This window comes from Phlebotomus argentipes, unplaced genomic scaffold (assembly GCF_947086385.1).
Source record: "Phlebotomus argentipes unplaced genomic scaffold, Phlebotomus argentipes genome assembly scaffold_18, whole genome shotgun sequence".
In the NCBI taxonomy this organism is placed as follows: domain Eukaryota; kingdom Metazoa; phylum Arthropoda; class Insecta; order Diptera; family Psychodidae; genus Phlebotomus; species Phlebotomus argentipes.
The window spans coordinates 3,878,651-3,905,767 of NW_026776177.1; the positions used below are offsets into that span (position 1 = coordinate 3,878,651).

A 27,117-nucleotide genomic window follows, 5' to 3' on the forward strand; every position below is an offset into this window, starting at 1 on the left:
GAAAAATTATCTAATGCTTTATGGGTTTTCTGGTTTGTCTTAAAACAAATTCAATGCATGTTTTTTTTAATGTCTCACTTAAATTATATATGATAATGTGAACAAAAGTTGCTCCATAAATGCATATTTTGCAATTCTCGAACATGATAAATATCGATTTTGAAATTATAAAGTGTTCCAGAATTGATTGACATAGCCTAATTAAACACAAAGTAGTTAACTTTACAATCTAAGTTTTCTTTCTTCTTTCAATCTTTGAGTGTTTATTCTTCTCCCTCAATTTAGCGTTTTCATTCATAAAGTTCAAGTATTGATCGCAATGATTGGTTTTCTTATGAGTTTTCATGTGTGTTTTTTTTCTTCTTCTCTCTTGTGTCGCAGATGATAAAATTTATTACTTTCAAGTGTGAACTTAGAAGCTAATATGGTTCTTCTTGTGAAAACTGTTTCGCTTTCCATCGCAAATGGTTACTGGATTAATTACGATATAATGCTTTTATTGACATGTTAAATCATTAAATAAATTTTAAGGAGTAACTTAATCACTTTTGTACACAGACATTTCATCATCTTTCGGTGTACATTCGGAACTTGGAGTTGTAAAAGGTTTTGTTTTCTTTTCTGGCGCTTTCTTGACTTACTATCAATCTTACTTGTCTCATTATGACGTCAGAGTTCTTCTCTATATAAATACTTCATGCTATATTCGTCAATATGTTGTAATTAAATATAAGAAATGTAGTGTTTCGTGTCCTCATCTTGTCTTGTTCATTTTTTTTTCATTTATTAAATTGGCAGAAGCTACAGGGTTTTTTTCTCCTCATTATTTCCACTTTATGCTATCATTCTCAAAACGTTTACTTATTCATTTAACTGCTCATCCTCCATGTTAAATACTATTTTACACGATTTCCTCTACTCTTTTTTTTTGTTTTCTCTTAGTCATATACATAGCTATTAAGTTTAAACTTCCTCTCTTTATAACAAATTCACTTCGATATCTCTTAGTTTTTCTTCCTCACACACAAATTCCAATCATTCACACATTAACAAATATAGAAAATAAAATACTTATACGATGAAATATGCAAAATAAGCACTTAGTTGTAGAGAATATTAATTTTTTTCATAAAATGCTTTTTACACAGCAATATTCGCGCCATCGTCAAATATTTTGATGGGGCGTCACTTAAAAAGTCTTATTTTAAGTGGGTTTTCTCTATGAATGTCATGAAAGAAATAAGAGAGTGTTGATGTAATGTTTTGTGTGTGTGTGTGTGTTTTTAATTACAGAGAAAAAGAGAAGATTATCTCTCATATTGTTGATTTCATTTCCATACACAGAATTAATGATTAGTTTTATACTTTCTTTTCTTCCTCTTACAATCCTTCGCATGATTTGTCAGATTTTCCACATCATTCCTTTCTCTTTTCTCTTAATCTAAGTTGATTGTTTTCTGCGTTTACATATTGAAGAAAGTTACAAGTTTTGGGAGATTTATCAATCGAAACAAATATTATTTTCAACAAACGCCACATTGAATTGGTTTGTAAAGGGGAAAATATATAGAAAATTTGAGTGAAACAGAAGATTTTACAAAATGTGCGTTCAACTATTTTCCTAATAATTATAGATTCAACTATGAAACTGAGAAAAAAAAACTCCGAATATTTTATCACAGTGTCCACTGGTTGTCAAAACTCCAAAAATTCAGATTGTGACTCGTTTTTTTTTCTCTCACATAAAACTAGTAAGATTGACAAATCGCCCAGGGTTCATTTCACAATTACTTAAAAGTCTTCTTTAAAGTCTAAGTTTGAGAAACAAATATAGAAAGTATTTCTTTTACTTGTATTTTATCGCTCTTTCGTTCATTTTTTTTCCTTTTATCTTGAGAACTGAAAAAACACTTTAAGTTTCTTTATTATTGCTTATGTCTACAAAGTTACCTTCGTCCATCATTTTATCATTTCTGTCAAAGCCCTTAATGTACAGATACTCTTATTTTAAGATTTAATCTTACAGAACAAATTTAACTTATCGGATATTTTTTCTCCTCTTTTATATGCATGTTTAGTTTATAGTTTATATTCTTCTTTATTACAGTAGAAACTGAACGAAAATTTCTCTTTTAAGGTATTTACATTGAAAATTGGTGGCAATAATTGTCATATGAATAGATTCTTTATTATAAATGTTATAGTTTTTCTTCGTTTTGTAGTGTTTTTCTTTCTTCATCTTCTTTCAAAATATTTCCCAAATAAATTCACGAAAAAATTGATATATTGATTAAAAGGAGAATAGAAATAATAATAATAATAAGAAAAATATGAGAAGCTCGGTTAGTTATCAAAAATTGTCCATAAAAATAAGAAAAGTTTCAGAAAGAAAATTTACACTGTAAAAAAGCTATTCTACTTTTTCACGCTTTTTAATTATTTATCGATAACTAATGTTTTAAATTCGAGTTTAAATTTTTCTCAAAAAGATTTCTCTTACCCCTTTTTCTTCATTACATTTCTCCTCTTTTTTTCATTTTTATACATCGAAATCATTTTCTCTGTTTTCACCATTTTTTTTCTCCGTCTATTGAACAAATTAAAAATATTGCTTTTCTCCATCTCGAGTGTAATAAAAATATATTTTTCTCACATTCAATCCATTTTTTTTTGTTTAAATTATTTCTGTTTTTCTCCTTTCTTTTATCAATTGTTTATCGCGTTGTCAATTTTATAATTTCCTTTCTCTTCTCATCATTCATTCACACTTAGTTTCTAGTTGATCTCACAATTTTTTTTTTGTCTCAACCGAATTGATAAATTTTCTAACTTAAAAAATATGCTTTTCACAACATCCTCAACTACTTTTACGCCGAATTCTATCCAATTAACTGCTCGCAGTGCCGCGCAGACGTTGATACTTTGGGCTCTGGAGATGATTTCAATGCTCGCCCAAAATCTGCCTATGCTTCTAAATCTGTGATCCACTCTTACGATCTATCAGTTCTGTTTCGCGGGAGAAAATGTTTAAGCACTCGTGACACCTGAAAATGGAAAGCAAATTCGTTGAAGGCGCACGAAAGTATCAAGTGAACCAAGTCTTGAACTGCTCAAAACTAGAATCAACAGAACCTCATCGATTTTTAACTTGTTGAGCACAATTTTAAAAGTTTCGTGAGTCTTGAGTCAAAATCAGTCTTCGGAATTTTTCAGTAAAGGAAATGCAGGCAAAAACGTCATTTTGTTGTTTTGATTTGGGTCGAGTTGAGATGTTGGAGGTAGAAAATGTTAAAAATGCTGCACAAACTATACATTCACACCAAAGAATCGTCATGGGGTGTCTGTCCGCGCCTTAAGAGGGCCAAAAATTAACCCTCCAACAACAATTATGTGAATAATGTGCATTATTATCGCACAGATGTTCTCTTGCGGTTCTACAAGAAGTCTCCGGAGCAGAATGAGAATTCTGCGAGCGATCTTAAGGTGCCACACGAGATGCTGATGAATTTCGGCTATCCGCTCTTCGCGAAAAATTTCTCCATCGAGGCTTTTTGTCCAGCCAATTGTTCATCTTATGATTACACTTGGATTTGTTCTATCTGTTCACATGTTCAGTGCATTGATTCATGAGACTAAGCACTAAGCAAAGAACGAATAATTTGAAGCCTTTGTCGAACGTCACATGAAAAGAAATCATTTCACATCAAAAGCGTTCAAATGAAAGGCAAAACAACAATTCGCGGGAATGTAGAAATTGATTTGACATCATCAAACACTATTATGGTTCTCTTTTTCTGAAGAAAAATAGTTAAAATGCTATAAATGGGTGGCCAAAGTGACGAATAGTAACATTTTCTAAAATATAATCATTATTTTCTATACGAATATTCGCTCAATTTTTACATTTTCCATCTCTGAGCCTCTTACGCGGGGGGAAGAAAAGAAATGCTCATATCTCAGCTATGAATATAATATTAAAAACAATTAAAGTAATTACTCGATGAGTTGATTGATTTTGAGCCTATTTTGATTCACAAATTTCTCAAAATCAGTCAATTTCCACTGATTCTGACTTTCACGAATTTTAAGACTCAGAATGCCAGAGATAAGTCATTTTACCTCAGTATCAGACGGTGGGTGTTCTGTGGAAAACATCGTTGGGATGCTGATTGCTGTAGTTTTGGCGCGATGAGCATTGCTGTGCGGACGAAAAGACAGGGAAAATTTAATTAAGAGTGCATCAATACGGAGTGTGTGTGTAATTTATTTGCTGAGAAAGGCAGCAAAACGAGAGTCTTACCGCTTGTTTCTTCTCCCAAGATTTCATTGCTGATTTATATTTTTCGAATTCGTGACACCAGTCTGAATAAATCTTCTGGTAGTCATTACTCTTGTTGGGCGGAGTACACCTAAAAATAGTCGCAGAGACACACAGAGAGAGTGAATTAAAATGCAATTGTGGATGGGAAAAATGCCCACCCACGGCCAGGGAGGGAATTATACATCTCTCGAGAGAGTGAGATTTTAACTCCTGAGCATAGAGAATAATACAGTTTAGCGCTGTTTATTATGTTAAGTAAGTTGAAGGGTATTTTCCGCTCTTGCAATTCTCACAAAATATCTTGTGCGCCGGCACTCGACAGTCGGGCAAATTGAAATTGCACACCTTGAGCCAGAGGTGAGGGATTAATGTTGGGAAAAAAGCGTGCTGTATTTTACTAAATTACTTGAGGTGCTCTCGCTTCTCTCCATTGTCCGGCATTGTCTGATTGTCTGCAAGTGCATCACTTGTTTCATTTCGCATCCCTTCGAAGAAGTGGCGAGCCTTTTAAGGGAATTGCGAACGCCCGTTGATTGCAATTGATGAATGGGCAAAAAGGCTCCATAAATTAAGTGGTTGTCGAGGAAGATTGGCACAGAGATGCGCGCTGTTCTTCGGACCGATAGTGCAATTTTGACCAAAATAGAATCATGTGGAATGCAATTGTTGTGCGAGAGAGAGAGAGAGACAGAAAGGATTTAATTCACATACTTTGCCATTCGCAAGAATTGGATTGTTTCAATGCAATTTTCCCGTGGAATATTCTAAATGTGTATCGGAATCCCCACTTGAGACTCTCTCTCTCTCCTTCAATGAACAACAGCATACTTAAGCTCTTGAATGGATCTCTAAAATATTCAACCTATTCAATGGGAAGAGATACACACTTTATTACTCTTCTTTTGCCACTGTGAAATAGCGAAATTATATTTCAAATTATATTTCAAGTGCCGACGTCAACTTATGAACATTTGCTATTTGTATAATTATAGTTTACGGGGAAAATCACAGTCGAATTTTCAAGTAAAATTGCTAAACGATCAAAATTTGTATTTGCGAGCAAAATATTTAAATAAATCAAATTACATTTCAATATATACTGAATACTTAATTAAAATTTAAATATTTGATGATTTTCTTCACATATTACCGCCAGAGGGCAGCAAATTTGGCGTGGAGGACGCTAATAATATCGCAATATTAATTTTATGATTTCCTGGCGTGATTCTGGCCAGGAGAAGATGAAATTTGAGCGCTAAAGTGAAGCTTTTCAAGTCCAGCTTTTGGCAAATTTTGTGCCTTTTTCTCTTTTTTGACGTTTTCTTATACCACAATTTTGGCACTTGGGTTAATTTGGAGGGTTTAAACGCCCCTAAATAATATATAAACAATTATAATTCTGATAAAATGAAATTTGCAAAGCAGATAAAATTTAATTATTTGCAATATATGTCTTAAATAATACTAAAATAAGAGACAAAATACAATCAAAACTCCAACATGACTTTAAAGCTTAAAATGCTACTCTTTGGTGGAAATTTGTGAAGAAAATAATCAAAAAAAACAAACAATTATTTAAATATTCTTTGGCATTAATCAAGAAATTACTGAATTTTTTTTTATGGAATAATCAAAATTTTAATATAAATTATGAAATTTTCTCTCTGAACGACACCGAATTGCAGCTTCCACGCCCTCAAATTCACTGTCATTTATTTTTGCATGATTAAAAAGACTGCAATGAAAATTGCGATTTGCTGCCGGCAGGAATTCATTGCCCAAAAGCCACATAAGCACGATTTTAGATAACTTTTTTTTTTCCCACCAAAACGGCACCCAAAAATTGCCGCATGAGTCGCGCGAAATTTCCCCATCGCTCTCAGGCATTGAGTGGCGGAAAGAGGTGGAAAAATGATTGGGAAATTTTTGCAAGGGGGAAACAATAGAGTGATTATTGAATCACTCACAGGTGGATGGATTGCAAAATGTGAGCCCAGAAGGGATGTTCTTTTTGCATATCCGCCAGATTAAGCACGGATTCTGTTTGTTCAGACGGCCACTCACCTGTGCGCGTCCACGGTGATGTTGTAGCTGCAGAGCAGAGAGCCTCCCAGGTGGCAATCGTATCTGCCGCCGTCGGCCTCGTTCACCGAAATCACCACCAGGCCGCGCTCCGTCGTCTCGATGTACTTCGTGGGGCTGTACTTAATCTCATAGCTTTTCGGGGGTGGAGAAAGAGAGAGAAAAGTGTGTGTGTTTCTTCATGCTCGAAAGTGTGCTGCCAAATGTAGCTCAACTCACCGTCCCTTCTCCTTCGAATGGTGATACCATGTGACTTGTTGATTCTTCAGGACTTCGGGAATCTTGACAAAACACCCCAAGTGAACACTCTGGCCATAAGTCACCACAATTTTCTTCTTCAGCACACTCGTGTCACAGATGTCGTAGGTCTCATTGCCCACGTCCTGTGGAAACGTTAAAAAAAATAGTCTAAAATCATCTGGAAATCATTGCTTCAATTGCTGCTCGGCAATTGATACCGGGAAAGCTGTAGAATCACAGCTAAATCTTTAAAATATATGCAAAAACTTGCAGATGTCAATACAAGGGGAGGATTACACGCCTAATATCTGTACACCACTTCCTAAACACTGTCAAAAATGACTGACAATTCCAGTACTAGAAATTTTTAGACTATTTTCACACTTTAATCAAGTTTCTATTCGATATTTCTATAAGAAACCACTTAAAAATTCTTTTTAGCGTGTCTTTTCCGACCATAACCTCAAAAATATCAATAGGAAATCTTCAAAAGGCTCAAAATCATTTGTAAAGATTTGTTATTGAAATCAAAATTGCTGATTTAAAGTCAAAATCGTCCAGAAAGTTGTCTTAATAATTATTTCCCAAGTCCAAATTACTATTTTTGAGGTTATGTTGGATCTTAATCAAGATCTTAACACAATATGCAGCATTTCCTGGCATCAAAAGTTCAGAATAGCAATGTTTATTGCATGAAAATTCTTCATTCTGCGAAATACTGGCGAGAATTGGTGTTAGAATGTGAATTATTCACTAAATCTTTTCTTAATTCGCTACATAACCTAGAAAATGATGATTTTGATTGATTTTGGGTTAAAATCAAAAGAAATCCAAAGAATTAGGATAATTTGGCGGGAAAAGCACTCAGAGAAGGAACACTTTCTCTTCTTAAGTACTTCCGCTTGCTCAATATGATCACTGATTCTTTCTCACCTGAAGTAGTCCCAATTCGTAGGGTTTGCAGCTTCCTGTGTCCTTGTCCCAGCCGCAATAGGGATCCTTCACGCATCTGAAGCAGTTGTCGTAGCGTCTGTTGCACATCGCCAGATCGATCTGCTTGATTCTCTGGTCCGTCGCCACGTAGAGTGACTTGCTGGACTGGCTGATCTCCATCACCTGAATGGCCTCGTTCTGGGCAATCTCGAAGATGTCCAGCAACTTGGACTTGGACTCCTGATTCCTGTAGTACTGCACAATCTTGTAAATGCGCCCATTGTTGGTGCCAATGTAGTACACAGTGTACTCCTGATTCAGGATCTCCACTTTAATTCTGGTGGAAAAGTAAGAGGACGCGCTGTAATTTATTTGATCTGGCCGTATTTTCCCATTAGACTGTGCACACGATGGCAGGGAAAACAAAGCGCACACGAGGAGTATCTCGGGCGCAGATATGGAAAATGCATTTCTGCGGAGACATGGAAGAAAGTGGGGCAAAAAAAATTCGTGCGGCACAGATGAACAATGGGAAAATAGTGAATAAAATCCTTTCTCGCGAAAAAATGCAATCGCTGCAAAGTGGTGGTGGTCGCAGGACTTATTATTCTAGCGAGAGCCACTCATAGATATTCCACCGCTGCACTTCTCATTACTCTCCCGGCAATGCCAGAGTGCGCCCCCAGAACCACCCCCAAAAGTGCTGCGAACGGGCGCCACGGCAAAATGAGCGAGAGGGTAGATAATTTTTTTCCACAATTCCACCACTCTTGAGCCCCACTTTAACCCCTTTTCATGCCTAAGCTTGTACACAGGGGCTGTCGAGGATCGTGAAGAGGATGAACTTGGCAGAAAATTTTATTTCATCTCCGCCAGGGATTTGCTGGGAAGTTCATTTGTTTGATTTTCTTTGATGATGAAGAAAATGGGGCTGTTGACAGATTTCCTTCCACACAGTGAGAGAGAGAGACTTTGTTGTTAAATGCAAAGAGGGGATTTTAATTTAATTAACTGACATAATTTGAAAAAACTCTCACAGTGACATGCGAGCCTTTTTCATTCATAATCTCTGCGGTGCTCTAATCGTTGACAGGAAGCTGTACAACAGCAGCATACATACTTGAGCACATACAGTATGCATAAATGGGAGCATTCGTAATTTATTTAACAAGTAGACATTAGTTTTCATTGTCCTCTGGTGATGTGGAGGGAAAAAATATGCGCATATTCAGTGAATTCGTAAGAATTATAGTGGAAATTTTGCTTCGAATGCCGCATCTTTATAATTATCAAGGGGAAGATATTATAACTAAAAACTGTACATCACTTCCTGACACTTCTTAAACTCTTCTGGAATCTAAAAACAGTCCTGATCGTCTTACCAGAATCGTGAATAAGAAATTTTGAAAGTTTTCAATTGATATTTTTGAGAAAACCTGATTTTAATCACTATTATGGAATTTTTTCCAAGCATAACCTGAAAATTACTCAAAATTATTTGAAATTCTATATTTTCAACAGTTGCAGTTAACGATTTTAACTCCAAATGTGGTGAGAAGATCCTTAAAATCGATATTATTCTAAACTGAACCACATTTTGAGGTTATGTTTTAATTTTTGTATAATTTGGACTTTTTTATGAGCCAAGAATCAAAATTGCGATTTTTATTGTATGAAAATGCTTAATTCTGCCAATAAATAAGATCGTTTCCGTTTTTTTTGGTGAGAATTAATTGTTTTGACGGTTATTTTCATTTATTAATTGCAAGTTTACTTCTCAAGTATTTCCAATTTTAAGGTGTGAATCACTTTAAAAATTTGCTAAACCTGATCTAAAAACCATATTCTCAATCAATCAGAGATGTTTAGAGAATTCCTTTGAGCTGTTAAATCTGTGCTGTGATTTCCATTGCGAAAACCTCGGCGGAATAACCATTATGAGGGCTTTTGTGAAGGGGTGAAATTCACTCTGGCAGCCTCGCAATTGATTATCCTTCAATATTCCACTTAAGCAAAATTACTCACTTGTCCACAACGAGTTTCGTGAACACCAAGTCCCTCTTGTAGAACACAGGATTATTGTGTTCGTGGCTGACGGCTTTGTCCATCAGTGGATGCGAGCGGATAAAGTTGAGTACATTGTCCGGAAGGGTTGACGTGTCATTGACACATGTTCCGGGCCGTGGTTCGGGAATTTTGGAATTGAGCACTGGCAGCCAAGCTGAGTTGGACGTGGCTTGTTCCTTGAATTTTCCTGGCGCGCAGAAAGAAAGAAAGGGAAGAAAAGGAAGAAATGTGTTAGGGCGGGAGTTTTGGCACAAGAAAAGCGAGCGAGCGAGTTTATTGGCAATTCAGCATCAAATGGAATGGTCAGAGACAATCACATGGATTCCCTCTTGCCATTCCCGGGACAAAATGCACTGGATATATCGTAAAAATTTGTGTTATGACGGTCACTTTCGCTCTTTTATTCACATCCACGCCGAGTTATTTGCAAATTTGTCCTCTATTCTGGTCTTATTCAATTGCTCAATATCCCAACTTGTCGCTCGTGAGCAATTGGGGGACAATTTCACACAAAATTAAATTTCCCCAGCTATATAACTTCTCCACGAAGTGAAGTCAAATAAAATATTTAAATTGTCTGTGAATGACACGTGAATGCTGAATTTGGTGTGACACTGAACGGCTTCCAGGAACTCAATTCGAATCCGTAATTAGTGCAAAGTGATAAATTTAATTTAATCAATTTATCTTCCATCAATTGTTGCACGGATATTTTGAGATTTCTCGTCAAAGTTTACAGCAAATTATTTGGAAAATCTCTTGAGGAACAAACAATTGAATATGTTTAGCTTTTTCGTGACCTCAAATTGCTTCAAATCAAGCATTGCCAATTGGTTTTATCCAAATCAGGGTTGATTTTCTTGAAATGTACAAACTGATTCTGGCAAAAATGTCAATAAATATTAACAAATTTTGTTCTCACAGCATTAAATAGTAAAAAAGGCGTATTTAAGTGTTTAAAGCGACTTCTTTCCACAGCATATTGGCCTTTTATTTAGCTGTGATTTGCATTACAGCTAATATTTGTAGAGAAATATAGCGAAAAATGCCCTTAAGAGTTCGTTCTGAGATTCTTTTATTGCGTTTTTCCACTATTTAGAGTGGTTTTAAGGCCACAAAGTTATTTTTCCTTTCTTTTATAAAGCAAATTGAACTCAAATGTAATCTAAAAATCCATCCGCGAACAATTATGGGTCACAGAAACATCAAAGAGTGCTAAAAATCGTCAAGAAAAGCCATAATTGTCATAATATTGCCTTCAATATCTTAAGTTTTTCATGAAAACACACCAAATATCTCTTATTAGTGATAAAAATACGTAAAAAGCGAATATTATTGACTTTCTTCTGTTTATTCGCGGCCTTTTGCGGTTATTTCAAGTGTTGGCTTTGAATTTGAAAGAGATTCTACAACTTGTTCCACACTTTTTCTCCCTTAGAGTCAGGAATTGAACAATTTTCGAGAAGAAATCTCTCTCAGAAATGGCAATTTCAAGAATACCAGCCCAGATTGGCTCTGTTTAGAGAGCAAACTGAAGCGTTGCAAGTGGCGAATGGATGTGAATAAAGCACTCATGTATTCAGTGTGAAGGTGTTGAGGTGGTTTCATCGCTTTTGGGCATTATCTAAGATTTAGTTAGGCAGTGGTTTGAGCAGTAAGTTCCGCTTGGCGTGGCTCCTTCATGAGGCGAGAGAGCGCAAATAACCACCGTGAGCTGATGCGAGTGCACAAATACCTGCGAAAGCTGCGTGAATCTCATTAATGTCGTAGCTGCAGACGGCAGAGCCCACGAGTCCATTAGTGCTGGTGGTGAACGTGGCGTAGAATTTGGTCTTGTCGTTTGGCAGCTGATAGACAGATTGGATTTCGTTGAAGTAGAAGGGAAACTCGCCCGAGATGCTGCAGTTGATTCTGGCTTTAAGGTATGTCGCCCAATTTTGGCTCAAGATGTTCTTGCCGCCCGTGTCCTTCTTGCAGACGCGCGCTATGCGCGAGTACACGGCCTTGCCGCAATTGATGTACTCCACGGCGGTCTCGCGGAAGAAGAAGTACACATACTCGCCACCGTCAAAGGATCCGACAAAGTTTGGCTCTGCGAAATGGAGAAACATTAGCGAATTTTCAAAGATAGAAATTTAATACACACAGAGAAGACACTCTTCTTCTTCCGCACTGTTTCTGGAGTTGAACCATATCGTGAAGCCCAGAGAGAACTTCCGCCTTATCGAATTGCGAGTCCGCAAGGGTGAGAGCAAGGGTGAGAGTGTGAGAGAGAGAGCGACACACACAAATGGAAAACTTTCAGTGAGACGTGATATCAGTTAGTGATTCTCACAGAGTCTTCCCAATTTCTTCTGCCTCGCACTCAAATCACAAACTCTCTAAGAAGAAAACTTTGTTTATTTTTTTATTTGCTCTTCTTTTAAAAATTTTCTTTTCCTATTATCTGTGCGAAGCAATACAGGCATAAGAGAGTGGAATCTTTTTAAACTCCCATCCAACCCCCCGAGCCGGAGTTTGGAGGGTGGAAGAAAAAAGAGGAGAGCTTCGTCCATCTGCTATCAACTTTATCGTTTATCGTCATATCTCGGTGGGAGATGGCATAAAAACTAGGAGAAATAATAAGTAGAAATTTTTCATACTATCATCTTCGGGGGGAGAAAAAAACTTTTCGCCCTCAACGAGAGTTTCAACATCTTTTAAACAACTGATCGATATTTTTTTGCTCTTTGTGTGTTGTTGCGATATTTAATGATTGAGATCGAGTTTCACATTGCTTGTTATTTATTATATTGATTTTTTGCTCCACATATTGCCGCCAGAGGGCAGTAATTTAAACTTCAAATGCATGTTCAAATTCCGATTGTATTTCCTCCTGATTTTGTGGTTTTTTTTGCTATTTGAATTTAAATGTTTATTAAATATTCTGAAAGTATTTTAATTATAAATAAAATTATTTAAATACTTTCTCAAACCTATTGAATTTTTAATTTTTTTGCAATTTTACTTAGAAAATAATCATTTTTGACCTTTTTTTAAATTTCGGTAACTGAAAAGTAAAAACAATATTTTAATTTGTGATTGAGACCATTAAGATTCATCAGAATTCTTAGTCAATCTGATTAAAATTCCCAAAGGTAAATTTTGAGAGAGAATTCACTTGGGAAGCAAACAAAAAAATCTTTTGGAATAATTATATAATTATGAATTTATGCACGATGAATTCCGCATGATTCTCTATAGACACTGTGTAAATTATTGTGCGCCGTGGAAAAGTGAATAAATTACAAGGCTAATCCCTCAAATTCCCTCTCTGGAATATTACTTGAAGAAGGGATGCAGAGGTCAAGAAAAAAGAGAAGCACCGCACAGTATCCCTTTTTGCCTCGACTTACAACATTGTTTCCGTGTGCGTTCGCCGCCACCCTTCGGCCGTCCCACCCCTTCATAGGGGCAACATTATAAATATTAAATTTCTCTTGGGTGTAGCAGCGACACGGGGGGTGTCTTCAATAATTAATGGTGTTTTATGTGTCCGGGAGGGATGATATTTGAAGTTGGCATTTAATGCGGAATGTTCCTGTGCACAGCAGGATTTACTTCACTCCCCGTCTGGCCATTTCTTCGACAGCAACATGTGAGACTCTCTTTTTACACACATCTCTCTCTCTCTCGCCATGGCAAATTCTCTTGCATGCTTCAATTTTTCCCTCATTTTCCACTATTCTTTTCCCGGAACAATTTGAGGGAAAATTTTCCTAATTCCTCCACTGGTATTTTGCCTCCTGTAATTTGAGTCTTATGGCTTCAGTGGGCGAGAGTTTCCTAGGAATTTCCCGACTTTATTTTAATATCGTCCCAGCACGATATCCCTGCCCAGAAATCTCATGGAATTCTGCAGGCAGGACAGAAAAGAATTGTGTGTCGTCCTGGAAAATGACGTTGTCCTGAGCTTCACTGCCTGATTTTCTCCAAAAGTGGAACTTCCTGGGAGTTTGTTTTGTGGTAAAAATATCACTTTCGTGACTTTTTTTGAGGAATAACACGCGGAGTAGAATTTAATTGAGTTATGTCGCGTCAGAAATTGCAACTTTTCCATGGGGTTTTTTCGTGCTTCTCCCACTGCATTTTCTCTATGGATCCACACAATTAGCAGCATGAAAGAGTGGGGGTTTGGGAAAGAGTTGTGTTGTATTTGAAAATTTCCACTATGGTTTCCACAGTGTATTCGACGAAAGGGGTGGGAAAAATGGCGCCCACAATTGCATGCAACAGAGAGATGTAATAATTTCCTATATAAACCACCAGAATTGTGAGTGGGAAGGCAAAAATGATAGTACAAACCCTCCAGACTCATTAAATCCCCCACTGAATCCTCACACTGCCATACCATTTGGGGAATAAACAAAAGTTTAATGAAAAATAAGCAAGATTATTTTCATTAGGAATCCTTCTTTGCCAGACGGAAAAAGACAGTGAGAGAGAGAGATTGGAGAAAAAGTTGCTCAAAAGGACTGCAGTCAATTATTTAATTTAGTTCTTCTTCTTCTGGGGCTAATTCCCGTCACGGGAAACTAATTAATGGGAGAAAGAAATATAGAAAATATTACATTTCTTGGAGTGTGTCTCTATTTCCCGGCTGCCATGTCATTGATGGAATATTCCTCTGATGTTCGTGACTTAATTAAAAATTGCTTTTCACTTATTTTTGTTCTAAGAAACACTCCGTTGTAATTATTTTATGACTTTAAATAGTTTGTAGATTTAATTTAATGTAATCACGGACGTGCAGACAAAAGGTTCTTCCTAGGCTTTTATACTTTTTATTTATTCCACTCAAACATTCACCATCTTTTTGGGCAATTCTTCAAAGCGCGATTGATGTTTTGGAATTATGAATTCCGATTGCGTGGCAGACAAATTTTTTTTTTTTGAGAATAACTTTTCTTTCCACTCTAAGCGCAAGATGGTGAAGATGAAAGGGCCAAAAATCAATGAATTTCTAATTCTGATTGATCATGGTGAGACTGAAGGAATCGTTCTTGAAACATTTATTAGTTCCTCAGTACAATTTGTCACGTCACACTTTATAATCTAATAAAAATTGAGGTATACTTTGCAAAAACATGCAACATTCTCATCCAACTTTTCTGCCATAGCCTCGGGCCAGTGTCATTTATTATTTAAAACACTTGCACAGCCAGAGTGGCTCTTCAAGACATACGCGAAGACCTCGAGAAAGAGATGAATTCTGCAGAAACTTTTTCTCATGATTTCCCGCAGATTTTTTTCTCTCTCCACATTATATGAAGAATTATTTCCATTTATCACGGATTTTCACTCGAATTAATGATAAATGAAAACTCATGAGCTCTTTTCGCTACACTTTTGCAACTTTCACCCCCCAGATAAATTTCTCCAAACATTAATGTTTGGGATAAACAACGTCAAAAAGTTTGTCAACATTCTGTCCAAGGATCTCTCTGTGTCCTCTCACAGTGTATCCTGGGTGAAACATGAAAACATGATTTGAAAACTCTCTCTTTCGCCCCTCCTTGAGAAACTTTCCCCAAATGAGAAGGAAAAGGAGAAAAGCACCATCGCGACTCATGGAAATTTCTTCACAATTAGGTTTCCCTCCACTTGCACACACCATCAAAAAGCCACATTTGGAGGAAAATTAATATTTTTCAACTTAAGAAGAAGACCAAAAAAGTCTCATCATAAATTTGCATTTCATGGAAATGAAGAAAAATATCCAGAAAAGAACACAGAATGAAAAAAAATATTCATATTAATTGGGTCCAAAATAGACTTAAAAAAATAATCATGAAAATCCCGAGCAAACAACTCGGCTAGAAAATCAAGGGGAAGATATTTTGATCGGAAGTGATGTACAGCTTTTGTGGAAGTGTTAAGAATTGAAACTGGTAAAGATTTAGAATATTTTGCAACAAATTAAAAATTCAAGCTCTTAATCTAGTAGAAATATTGAGATATTCGCTGCATATACTCTGAATATAACCTATTTATATGCGAGAAAGGATTGAAATTATGACAAAAAGGATTTTTTAAACCCAATTTATAACCTCACAATTTGGCTAGAAATTTCTCTAAGCATTTTCCGAAGATGAAACTAGAAAATTAAGACAGAAATTGCTCAGAAACAAATCCTTGGACATTCAAATCATTTCTTGCAGTCTGAAATCTAAGCATTTGACGAGCTAAAAATCTAGATTAGATTATATTAATTTAGAAATAAGTGTGAGAAATAGTTGAAGGAGATAAAAAAGTGATGGAAAATGCCTTTTGCGAGGTTCAGAAGTGTCTGAAGTGTTGAAAATTCTGCACAGAGTGCAGATTCAAAGCATCTTATCTCCCCCTTGTAGAAAACTAAGGAAAACTGAATTTGTATAGAGACTTGTCTATTAATTTAGTGTGATATTTTCAACTTTTTCTCAACTCCACGCTAATTTCGAAAAAAAAGTTATACATTTTCCAAAGGCGGAATGGGAAGTGCACTCATAAATTCTGTTGATTTCCCACCAGAAGAGCGCGCGCTGTTTGGATAAAAAAAAAAGCTCGTGTAAAATGAAATCTTCAGGGATAATCATATGCAAAAGTTCATGTTAGCCCACAATTCTCCGATGTTGTGTTGGTTTATAAATTGAACTTAATTTCATTCTTAAAAAGTAATTCAGAAGAGGCAGAAATTGCTCTTTAATGCCACACCGCCGAGGAGTCTTTAAGGATCTTGTGTTGTGGAAACTTTTTCCCATTTTTTTGCATTTTTATAATTTGCCATGATAAATTTATACACACGCACACGCAGGAGAAAACATGGCACAAAAGTGTGGTGGTTGAGAGAAAGTTTTGGGGAATTGTGCGTCGCGTGGAAGGAGAAAAGTTATTTCGATTTGCATCTCCTTAGTCGAACCCTCGACAGTGCTTTCGCTAAGCTTCTCAGATTCCACCCATCAAGAATCTGGTTGGAATAGAGAGAGAGCGAGAGGGGTTGTTTTTGCCGAAGAAGATGCCTAAAAATAGCGTCTTTTTCTATGAGCTCGAGTAATAGAAAATTGAATTTTCCACTCTCTCTTTCGCTCATATAATTATATCCCATGTGAGGCTTCGCTGTGCGACGTATGGTTTCTGCCATTGCCAAAATAATTCTATATAGCATCGCAGGAATTAGCTGAACCGCACAGTTTAAGACGGAGTTAGTCGTCTCGCCGGGGAATTGACTGCGACTGTGGGTGGAAGAAAGTTTTCTTATCGACAAAAGACGCCCATTCTGCACATTTCCCGAGCTGCGGGCTGCACTTTTGGATGCAATTATCAACCTCACGCTGTGGCAGGAAGCTTCATGTGCTAACTTTCATTTGTGTGATTCGGTGCAGACGGCAAAAATCCTGCCAACTTCTTCAGGGATTCCCTCAAGGATTAGTGGCGTCTTCGCCTCTCCTTTTGACACTCAATTCATGTGTTTTTTTTCGATGAATTTTTGCTAGAGTTATTCTCCAATTATTCCACATTAGCAACCCCTTGTTGATTTATCAATATTCCCACGAGTTCGGCTTTTATATTCCACTCGTGAGCAAAGTTGGGGAAAATTGCATCAATAGTTGTCCGTCTTCGTCATGCTCTTAACACTCCATTACATGGCTGTAAAAATAATTGTCATTCCCTCAGCAGGAGCTTCTCATGTCGTTCACGTTTCACTTGCCAGCAAGACTTGGACAAGAGTTTCAGGGTTGAAAGACATTCGCGCATGGAAACTTTGCTCGTTTGACCCAATTTCGATGCACTGGGTGGATGGTTTAATGTTATTTAAAAAGAAACTTGTAGAAACTTGTAATGCAATTTAACAAAAATGGGGCACAAGAGAAAAAAAAACCAACAATGAGGAAACAGCAAATCTGGAATGATTTTGCAATAATACTAAGAGTTGCTTCTGTTCTAGTTGTTCTAGGCCTCGAGAATTATATGTTGAAGCACATGAAGTCTGAACTTGGGGTTTGGGAAAGTTCGCCTTTGGCATTTTTCCGCACTTTTGCTCTTGCATCTTGCGCGACGGATCTCATAATATTCTTATGAGTTTGTGTCTGGCAAATAGAATTTCATGCTGTGTCAATAGACGCGGTGCGATAAAGATGCGAGAGAGTGTCTTCCCTTTGGCGGAGTTGCAAATGAATTTTCATCTACTCACTGTCTAGCCATTTGGAGTCATATTTGAGCGTCCTCTTGAAGTTGTACTCCCGCTTGCCCGACGTCATATTGTAGAGATCCGTCCGGAAAATGACTGTGTCCGCCTTGGTGAATTCCGCATTTGTTCCCGAGTACTGGAAAAAGGAGGAGAACAAGCGTCGCAATTTGACAAAAAAAATCACACAACGTGTGAATTTATCAAACAATTCACGAGCAAATAAAATCTAAACAATTGACGAGATTGTGGAAAAATGCACCATTCAAAATTGTCAACAACTGTTCAAACGACAATTTTGAACAACACAAAAAATCCCTCTTCCACACACACAAACACACTTCTCTGAAAAGCGTTGCGGGAAAAAGACGAGATATATGCTGTGCCAGAGTGGAAAATGGCATTTCATTTAAATCATTTCACACGAAGCATTGAAATGTGTGGGGATTGTTTGAGAAAATTGAAAATTGAATTGGCGATTGAGTGAAGCGCTTACCAGAGCTGCAAGATTTCCGGGATTTCCATTTTCGATGTAAATCGCCGTGGAGTTGTCCAATGGATCATACGGACACTTCGCAATTGCCGTGCCGACACCCGGAACGTACTCAGAACGTGGCAGATGTGTCAAGTTGGACTGCAAAAAAGTTGAAACACGTTTAAGGGATGTTTTCTGCATGCGGAAATGTGCATTTTAAAGACTACACTGCAATTTCCCACTTCACACTGCTCATTGTGATCTCTTAATTAGCAAGAGCAGTACAAATTGTTTACCGCGGGATTCGTATCAAGGGGGAGATATTGCGGGTGAAATGTGTACAACACAATTTCTCTGATGATTCTACAGGTTAATTAGGTTTAATTTCCCACTTCTAAGCACAAACTGCGGAAATAACTAAGAAAATAGACATTCTTTTAGACTGAAATGACAATTTTGAGGTTATGATTGATTCTCAGACACTGTCAAAACTCTATCAGTGGTTAAAACATCCTTCTTACTTACTTTCTTCTCCTTTTTCAAACTTCATACACTTTTCCAACCACCTAAAGCAACATAACCTCAAATTTAGGAATCTTTTGCCTACAAAGACGCAATTTTTTACCTGTGTTTCTCCGAAAATTTACGGAGAAACAGTATTTTAAGTATTTCGCTCTTTTGGATGTGCTTTAGAACATAATCTATTAATTACCTTGAGATATAAAAAAAATCCTTGAATGAAACTTATTCCGGAATCTTCAACGGCTAGATTAATCGATAATAAGCTGAAATCTACTATTTCAGCGTAGAAAACTACCAAAAAACACTTAGAATTCACAATTTTGTATCCTGAAATAATATTTCAGAGGTTATGATCAGTCTTAGCACTATTCACACGGTTTAGTATAAAAAATTTGTTATCTTCAACAGATTTCATCAGTATTTCGCCAGAAAATGTAAATTAAACCAGTTTAGGCGCATAAATGTATGATTTTGGAGGTTATTTAGTGGCAAAGTTAGTCTTTAACTCATAACATAACCTAAAAAACTACAAAGAACAATTATTTTTCTCAAATTATTGCGTTAAATCCTTTTGGAAGTGATTTTTAAATGCAATATACTGAAAATATTCAAGCACTTCCACTTCTAAATACTTCTATTGACTTGTACACCACTTCTGACCATAATATCTCCCCCTTAGTTTATACTGAATAAACAGAAAGTCGTTATTTGACACGCATGTGATTTGTTATGCACATTGATGCGCTGCGATTAGAGTTTTTCTTGCAAGAAAGTCTTCATAACTTATGTATGCAGTGGAAGCTCGATGGCTTGTTTTTGGAGGGAAACCAATTTTGCGTGATGGTCTTCGTCATTCTCGCTGGTGAGACAAAGTTTTGCTCTTTGTCCGACAAAAAGGCCGTTATATAGAGTTTATTGCAAGAACACGCTGTCTCTCAAGGGTTTCTGGGATGGAAATGCTTCCGAAGCTAATGAAAACCAAACAGTATTAAAAGTAATTCCCAAGAAAGTTTTCCCCCGATGGGCAAATGGTGGGGAAATGGAGAGAAAAATAGTGAATAAATAATTAAAGTAGGAATTTTTGGTGATGCTTCTTTTTGTTTTCTCACTGACCAAAGAGTGTGGCAAAAACTAGGTTGGCATAAATGTATTCTACACCTTTTTTTCTTACTCACTTCCTTCGCGAAGTTGCAATTAAATTTATTTCTTTTCAACACACAAAAGTCTGCAATATCAGAAGTGGAAGTGTGTGTGAGCAAAAAAAGGGTCGTGAAGCCACCAGAGGAAGATGTTAATGACAAGTTTTTGGCGCGGAGTAGCATAAATAAATCTGTTGTTTGTCCATTTTCCAGTCGTTTTTCATCACCGCGCGCAAGTTTGCAATGGTGGATTTTCGAGTGTCTCCGGAAGATATGAGACAAACTTTTCCCTCGGATCTTGCACTCTCTGATGCTGTACAATATTTATCTAATTGTCAGTATGTTAAGCTGGCAGAGACAAGCAAATTATTTGTTTGCCCTTTTGCAGCAGCACACAAAATGGGAGACAAGAAGAGAGTCCATTTGAGCTGGCAAAAAAGCTGTGCTGCCGGAAAAAACTTCACCTCATTGAGAATTCCAAAAGGGGATTAAAAACTACAAAAGACTCCTTGTGTCTGATTGCAAATTGAAGAAGAAGGAAGTGAAGACGGAAGGGCTGAGAATTGAAGAACAATTCGCGCAGCTTCTTTATTTATAGATTCTAATTAAAATCAAAGCTCATCTGACGTCTCATTTTTCCTCTCATTCTCCAGATCTGTTATGTCTTTTTTTTGTGTGTGCAGCGCAATTTTTGCTGATGACAGAGAGAGCTTTCATCGCGAAAGCTGAAGCTCTCTTGACGGTGGCTTTTTTAGCATCCGAACCGCATACAAATCACGCTGGATATCTCCACTGTTGACAACAGACGTCAATAAATCACCCCGTGGGCATTGGTAAATATTTTCCACCCAGGAAATGCAATCATTTTGATGGATCAGGCGACCAAGGAAGGCCGCCCACGCGCTCAAAAAAGCCCGCCAATTGTCACTGGCATGCGTGGCATTTTAAATGACGGCCATTTGTGGGCAAAAAGTTAAATTTGCAGTAAATTTCAGCATGAAGAATGGCAACAGAACTACCAATTAATAGAGGAGGAAAACTTTCTTAGCTGTTGTGACATTTATTAACCGACACTCCCCTTTGCCAGTGCTTTGGAACACAGAACTCCTGGCAAAGTTTTCTAAAACCTCCTTTTTCTGCGGCTGCAAATAAATTATGCCAAAACAGCTGCAAGAGTGCATTGTCCCAGTTTTCCTTGCTTGAGAGCTTATGCAGAACGGATATCATAAGTTTTCGTGATTTTTATTAAAGTTTTGATTTTTTCTCCACATATTGCCGCTAGAGGGCAGCAATTTAAAGACATGTAGACGTTCCGAAGGTATTTTCCAAGCAAATTTTTAACACAATTTCAACAATGAGCTAATTTTGGGGCGTTTAAAAGCCTACAAATAATCTCATAACCACTATAAATCCCGTAAATTGAAATTTTATGAAATATATTCAATATATTAAAAAAAAAATCCATTATATTTGATTGTTGAATATCTTAAAGGGCAATAAATGTCATCAAAACAGCACAAAAGAGTTAAATTCACAAAATTCCTTTACATTTTAAGCAACTTCAAAATGTAAGGAAAATAATAAAATATTTAAATTTTGAAACAATATTCAGAATATAAATTAAAATATAATTCGATTTATCTAAAGAATTTGTCGAAAATAATTAATTTTTGATTTTTCTTGCAATATTGCTTGGAAAATTCTCTTTTTTTTTTATTATTATGACACAAATTTAGCTTTTTTCATAAGATTTCTTAGAAATCGACTTGTTATTGAAGATTGTATTAATTTTCTCCTTCAGAAAAAAGCCTTCAATTTTTCACAATTCATATATTTTCTGCTCATTCAACAGATAAAAATCGCGATGAATAAGAATTTCTACAAAAACTATTCACCGAATTCATGACAGAAACTTTGGAAGTCATTTTATTATGTATTTGTACTTCTCTTGCTGGGAATAACATTAAAATTCACCCCTATTGATTTTAATTGTACCAGTTTTAGCACAGATATTTACCATTTAAACTCCATTCATAATTGCAAAGGGCGGCGTTTAATTGATTATTTGTGTAAAATTCTCGAATTTCCTGCTAAGTCATTAAATTTTGAAAATGGATGGCCAATTGTGATTTCGCCTGCAGGTCAAAATGTATATTTATAGGTCTATACGTGGGCATAATTAAAACAATGTAAAAGTTTTATGATCTCCCCACGAATGGGTTCATTTTATCTGTGCTTCTTTTGGCATTAAAATCAAGCGGGGTTTTCCTCATTGTGAAAATATACTGTGTCTACTCACATAAATAACGTAGTCCTTGGGGTTATGAGCATTCGTTCCGCAAACATACAGTCGAGTTCCCTCTTCGATTGATTGGATGACTCTGATGTGATTTCGACAATCGAAGAGCTGCAAGAGAAGATAATTGTTTTTATTTAATTACATTCCATAAATGCTGCTTCTTGTTGATTTTTTGGCAACGCAATCGACGTTCTGGGGTGAGAGAATGAAAGCTCTGAGCAGCCAAAAATTCATCTTTTCTCTCCTTCGCAATTTATTGGCAAACTCGCATGGATGCACTTGGGCGGAAATGTTGCTCTGCAGCGCAAGTTGAAGATACACAAGACTTCCTATCTCGCCTCCACTGTCTCAGCGGGTGGGCGGCGCGGGGTGGCGGGGATGGGGAGGGTTATTGAAATAAATTTATTAGTGTCATTTATCAATGGAACATTGATATAAGCGAATAAATCAATTTTTTATTGCCAACCATTTATATTGTAGGCAACTGTTTTCTTCTGCCATAACAATAATGCAGCATTAAAGGGGTGGCATATACTTTTTTCTCTCTCTCTCTCTCCTCATCCCTCATCCCCAAGTGGAGAGAATTATCGTAAAATTGCTCCTTTCCACCCAAATTAGTGTAATCAATTTGATTTTGTCTTATTTACAGCATTACAATGCCTCTTTCCGTATCGCACAGCTCTTTTCCTATATCGACTTTTACGGCCACTTTTATGGATTGCTTGAGTGAAAAAGTCACGCTTGATTGACATGGCACGGGAAGCTTTTGATTTGTTTGAATAAGTTTTGCTGGTACGGAAATTTATGTAATATTTCTAATTTGGTTTTATTACATTTTCTTCTAAGCATGCAATGCTAACTTGAATGCTAATAATAAGTCAGATGGTTTTTCCTGCTTGAATATCAAACAATCACTAAAGATGTACTAAAAGTTCGCATACAACAAAATCCACAAAAGTATACAAAAGTGTGAAATTGAGGCCAATTTTCCTTTTGGCGCTTAAAATTCGACATTTCTCTCAATTTTCGGGACATTGACTATAAGACAAGAATTTATCAAAATTCTATGATCTTTTCAATGACGTTGAGATCATGACGATATCTGAATTCGGAGCCGAGATATTGCAAAATGCAGAGAAATGTGCATAAAAGGACAACATAAATGTTGTAAAACACTGCATATTTTGCCCTAAATCCATTAAATCCACATAAAATCTTGAGTTTGGAATGTCTAGAAGACATTTACATCATAAAGCGCCTTGATTTGGACTTTTCAACTTGCTTTTTGTACGTTTTTAGCTATCGTTTAACGCTTTTATACGATTTCTTCTGCACAACCGCGGCTCAAATCCTATTCACAGAGTTTTTATGAAGTGTAGAATAGGAGGCTAAGTTAATCGTTTAAGAACAATCATGCAGTCGTGAAAATTACAGCATTTTGCTCTTTAGAAAGTGTGAATTTTAGTCAATTTCTTACTAAAATGTCCCGAAAATCAGTAATTTATTTAGTGTGATTTTAGTACACAGAAATACTCCGAAAAACTAAAGTTTATCGATCATACTAAATACTTTTGTGCACCAAAATCACTAAAATATGCTTTAATGCAAGAGAATATGTATATATATGTGAGAAAAGTTTAAAGTTAAGTGTGTTGTTGTAACTCATCCTCTGTGGTTTGCCTCCGAAGCAACAAAACATTAATGCGATTTTTCTCTTGGAGCGAAAACTGGGGTGGAGAACAACGGATTCCATTCTCTGAAGACTCCACAGACGGCCAAAGTGGGTGGCGAAAAGGGTGGCTTCGGACGGAGGAAAAACCCATTTGAAGGAACTCTAAGTTTGAAAGGCGTATTGGATGGATTCAAATTCACAGGAGGAATGTTAGGGAAAGAAGTCCGGGAAAATCAATAGGAAAAGTTTTATGGTAAGTCCGGGAAGGATAGTGTGGTGCAGATGAGAAAATTCCAGGGGAAATTTCCTATTAAAACTCCACAAATAAGGCCAAATCCACATCAACCTGGATTCGCGCGATGTTTCCCATTTATCTCGCCAAGCGGTAGAATATGTCTTAATAAACATTCTGCTCGCCGGAGGGAAAAAGTGTGGATGGGAATTGCTAGCCGGCACCCTAAAATGCAATTTATGGCTTCCGCGAAGGTGAATTTCCACACATTTTTCCCGCACAATCTTGACTTTTCATCTCAATTGGACGTTCTTCTTCAGCTTAAAGTCACCCGCGAGAGCTTTAAGCTCCCTCGGGCGCCGCTGAAGGATGATAATTAGGCATTTTGCATTGCTAAATGGGGTGCCCCTGACCGCTGGCGAGCCCCAAACCAGCGAGGGTGGCTGTGGGGGTGAAATCTAATGCCGCATTTTGGGAAGGAGGGATACAGTGTGACATATTTGGCGTGCTGGGCGGCCCAACGCCCACTTTAAAGTGCAATATTATGCATTTGGTTGACCACACACAGAAGAGCGTCCAGGATATTTACGCTGGGCGACGCAGATTTGCTTAAATCAATATGCAGGAATAAATTGGTCATTTTCTCCATTGAATATGGTGATTGGAAGTGGGTTAATTCATCTCCCACTGCATTTTCCAGCTTTTCCCATTTGACCACTGTCATTCCTCTAAGCTCATTTGCCATTTTAAACATCCCGCCATGATAGCCATTCATTTGCACTGCGACTATAAATGCGTTTTTGAAATCCGCAGTCTTTACTAAACTTGCATTTCAACGAGGGAATTGAAAATTGTGAAAAGCCAATTTTTCATAATTAACGCCGTACAGTTTTTCCTAAGAAAATTGTCTTAAAATGCAGTATTTTGTCAAAAATAACCTCTTAAATGAACATTCTAACTTCTGATTTCCAGGATTTTCTTTAAATGTTTGTTCTCGAAAGACTTTGAATGAGAAAATATAACAGATTTTTATATTTTTTAAGAAATAATTTTGAAAAAAATTAAGGAAACTATTAAAAATTGAATGTATTTAAAATTAACTTCTCGACACAATTATTTTTTGTTTCTCTGTTAACTTTGCAATTTTTCCGTCAATATTCCAATAAATATCAATAAAATCTACTGAAACAGTCACAAAAATGTTTAAATTTCTCAACGGAATTAACGGTTAATGTTCATTTTGCTCTCTTTGACTTTTCATAGCTTTCTATTCACTCGTCGATTTGTGTTCTTCTGCGGATTAAATAAATCTGTGCCGAACAATTTAATATTTTCCATCACTTCAGTGATTGCTAAAAGACTCTTCATGACGTGAAGAGATCATAAATTACACATTCTACACTTAATATTTGGACAACATCACTTTGAGCTCCAGTGGAAAATCCTCAATGAGATGGAATTAAATATAATTGAGCATATTCAATGTGGTGCTAATGTGGCGTCGTTTAGTGTTGAGGAACACTGTTGAGAGGATATAATGAAAAGCTAATTTCCCATCCATTTCGCAATATAAAATGTTCCACAGAGAAAATAACCATTATGAAGTGTTAATGTGACTTTCGCATGCTGAAAAGGAATTTTTCGGCGTGCTATTGCCGTTGTTTACAAATGCAGAGAAGCCGAGGGGAGTCCTTGTTAAATAAAATGCAACCCTAATGGCGTCTCGACTGCATATAAGCACTAATGAGGGACCAATTTGATCGTGTGTTCGTCGGAAGAGGAGCTCGAAATTTCCACTGATGGCAAATGGCCCCGGCAGAGAGAGAAAAATGCTTGTTTTTGGGGTGAAACTAAAGCCCGAGAAAGTGGTGAATTTCACATTGTCCACAGTCAATATTGGTGGCATTTAAACACACGTGGAATTGTTGAAGAGAATTCAACCCCGCGTTTCTGTCCAGCGGTGTCCATGTCAGTCGGGGGTGGTTGGGAAGTTGTGGATATAAAAGTGGCTGCTGGAATCACAATTGTCACATGTTTCAGGACAACATTCACTGCGTGAACACAGTGAATAAACATTGCGGAGTTTGTGTGCTGTGACATAGTTTGTAAAGTGGAAAATTACATGAAAAACTCCTGTCGCTGCATTCGGCAAAATGCGTAAACGCGATTATTCCAGTAAATAGTGAAATTCAGCAGCTCATCCGCACCATGTTTATTGCGGAATTTAGGCAAAAGCTCATGCACACAAGCATAATATTTGCACTGGGAATTTTAATTGAAACCACGCACTGAAATACCTGGGAAATCACTCAAAGGATTTTCTTATTTAGACAGACTTCAAATTTTCATTAAGATAAAAGTCATTTCACTCTTAAGAAGTATAAGTTTTGGGGGTGAAAAATCCTTGACAAGTCGATTTTTATAGCAATTCTGGGCTTTCATAAGCAAAACTTTTGAAATACTCCGTGAAAATTCAATACAGTGATTTCGCCAGAAGTGTGAAGAAGTCACAAAATTGCTGCGAAGGCAAATGAGCAGAGAATGTTGGGATGGATAACAATGAGATATGTGAATTTCCTATTTAATGACAAAAGTATCGGAAAAGTTTCACCTTCAACGGCAATGGTGAGAAAAGGTAGAGAGAGAGAAGTTGAGAGGAAAGAACGGATAAAAATGTGGATAAGAGAAAAAACAAATTGCTCTTCGGATCATATAAAAGTTTTGCAATAGCAATAAGAAATGTCTGGATCAAGCGTATTAATGCATTGACTTCGGCATTCGCTGTGTCCTGAGTGTATGTGGATCTAATAAAAGCTCCCTCATTACGTCGAAGATGGTGATTAAAAGCTCCAGAATGGTGTCGACTCGCTGGGAAAGTGCACAGGAGGGGAAAAAAGAGTGGCATGGCTTTTTATGTTGTACAGCAGCCCTA

At 36.8% G+C, this 27,117-nt stretch overlaps 1 protein-coding gene across 2 annotated transcripts in view; it reads right to left on the reverse strand.

The window, feature by feature from the left end:
- Positions 1–322: 322 nt before the first annotated feature.
- The window catches only part of LOC132261338 (semaphorin-2A), a 147,568-nt gene continuing 120,773 nt past the window's right edge, over positions 323–27,117 (reverse strand). For both annotated transcript variants that reach the window (XM_059760159.1, XM_059760160.1), the window contains exons 6-16: positions 22,282–22,389; positions 18,343–18,480; positions 17,853–17,985; positions 11,379–11,735; positions 9,602–9,830; positions 7,577–7,913; positions 6,623–6,786; positions 6,386–6,538; positions 4,301–4,409; positions 4,120–4,198; positions 323–3,044 (exon numbers count right to left, since the gene is read on the reverse strand). In XM_059760159.1, the coding sequence (XP_059616142.1) occupies positions 4,127–4,198; positions 4,301–4,409; positions 6,386–6,538; positions 6,623–6,786; positions 7,577–7,913; positions 9,602–9,830; positions 11,379–11,735; positions 17,853–17,985; positions 18,343–18,480; positions 22,282–22,389 (1,800 nt within the window). In that variant the 3' untranslated portion in view covers positions 323–3,044; positions 4,120–4,126. The remainder of the gene's footprint in view (positions 3,045–4,119; positions 4,199–4,300; positions 4,410–6,385; positions 6,539–6,622; positions 6,787–7,576; positions 7,914–9,601; positions 9,831–11,378; positions 11,736–17,852; positions 17,986–18,342; positions 18,481–22,281; positions 22,390–27,117) is intronic.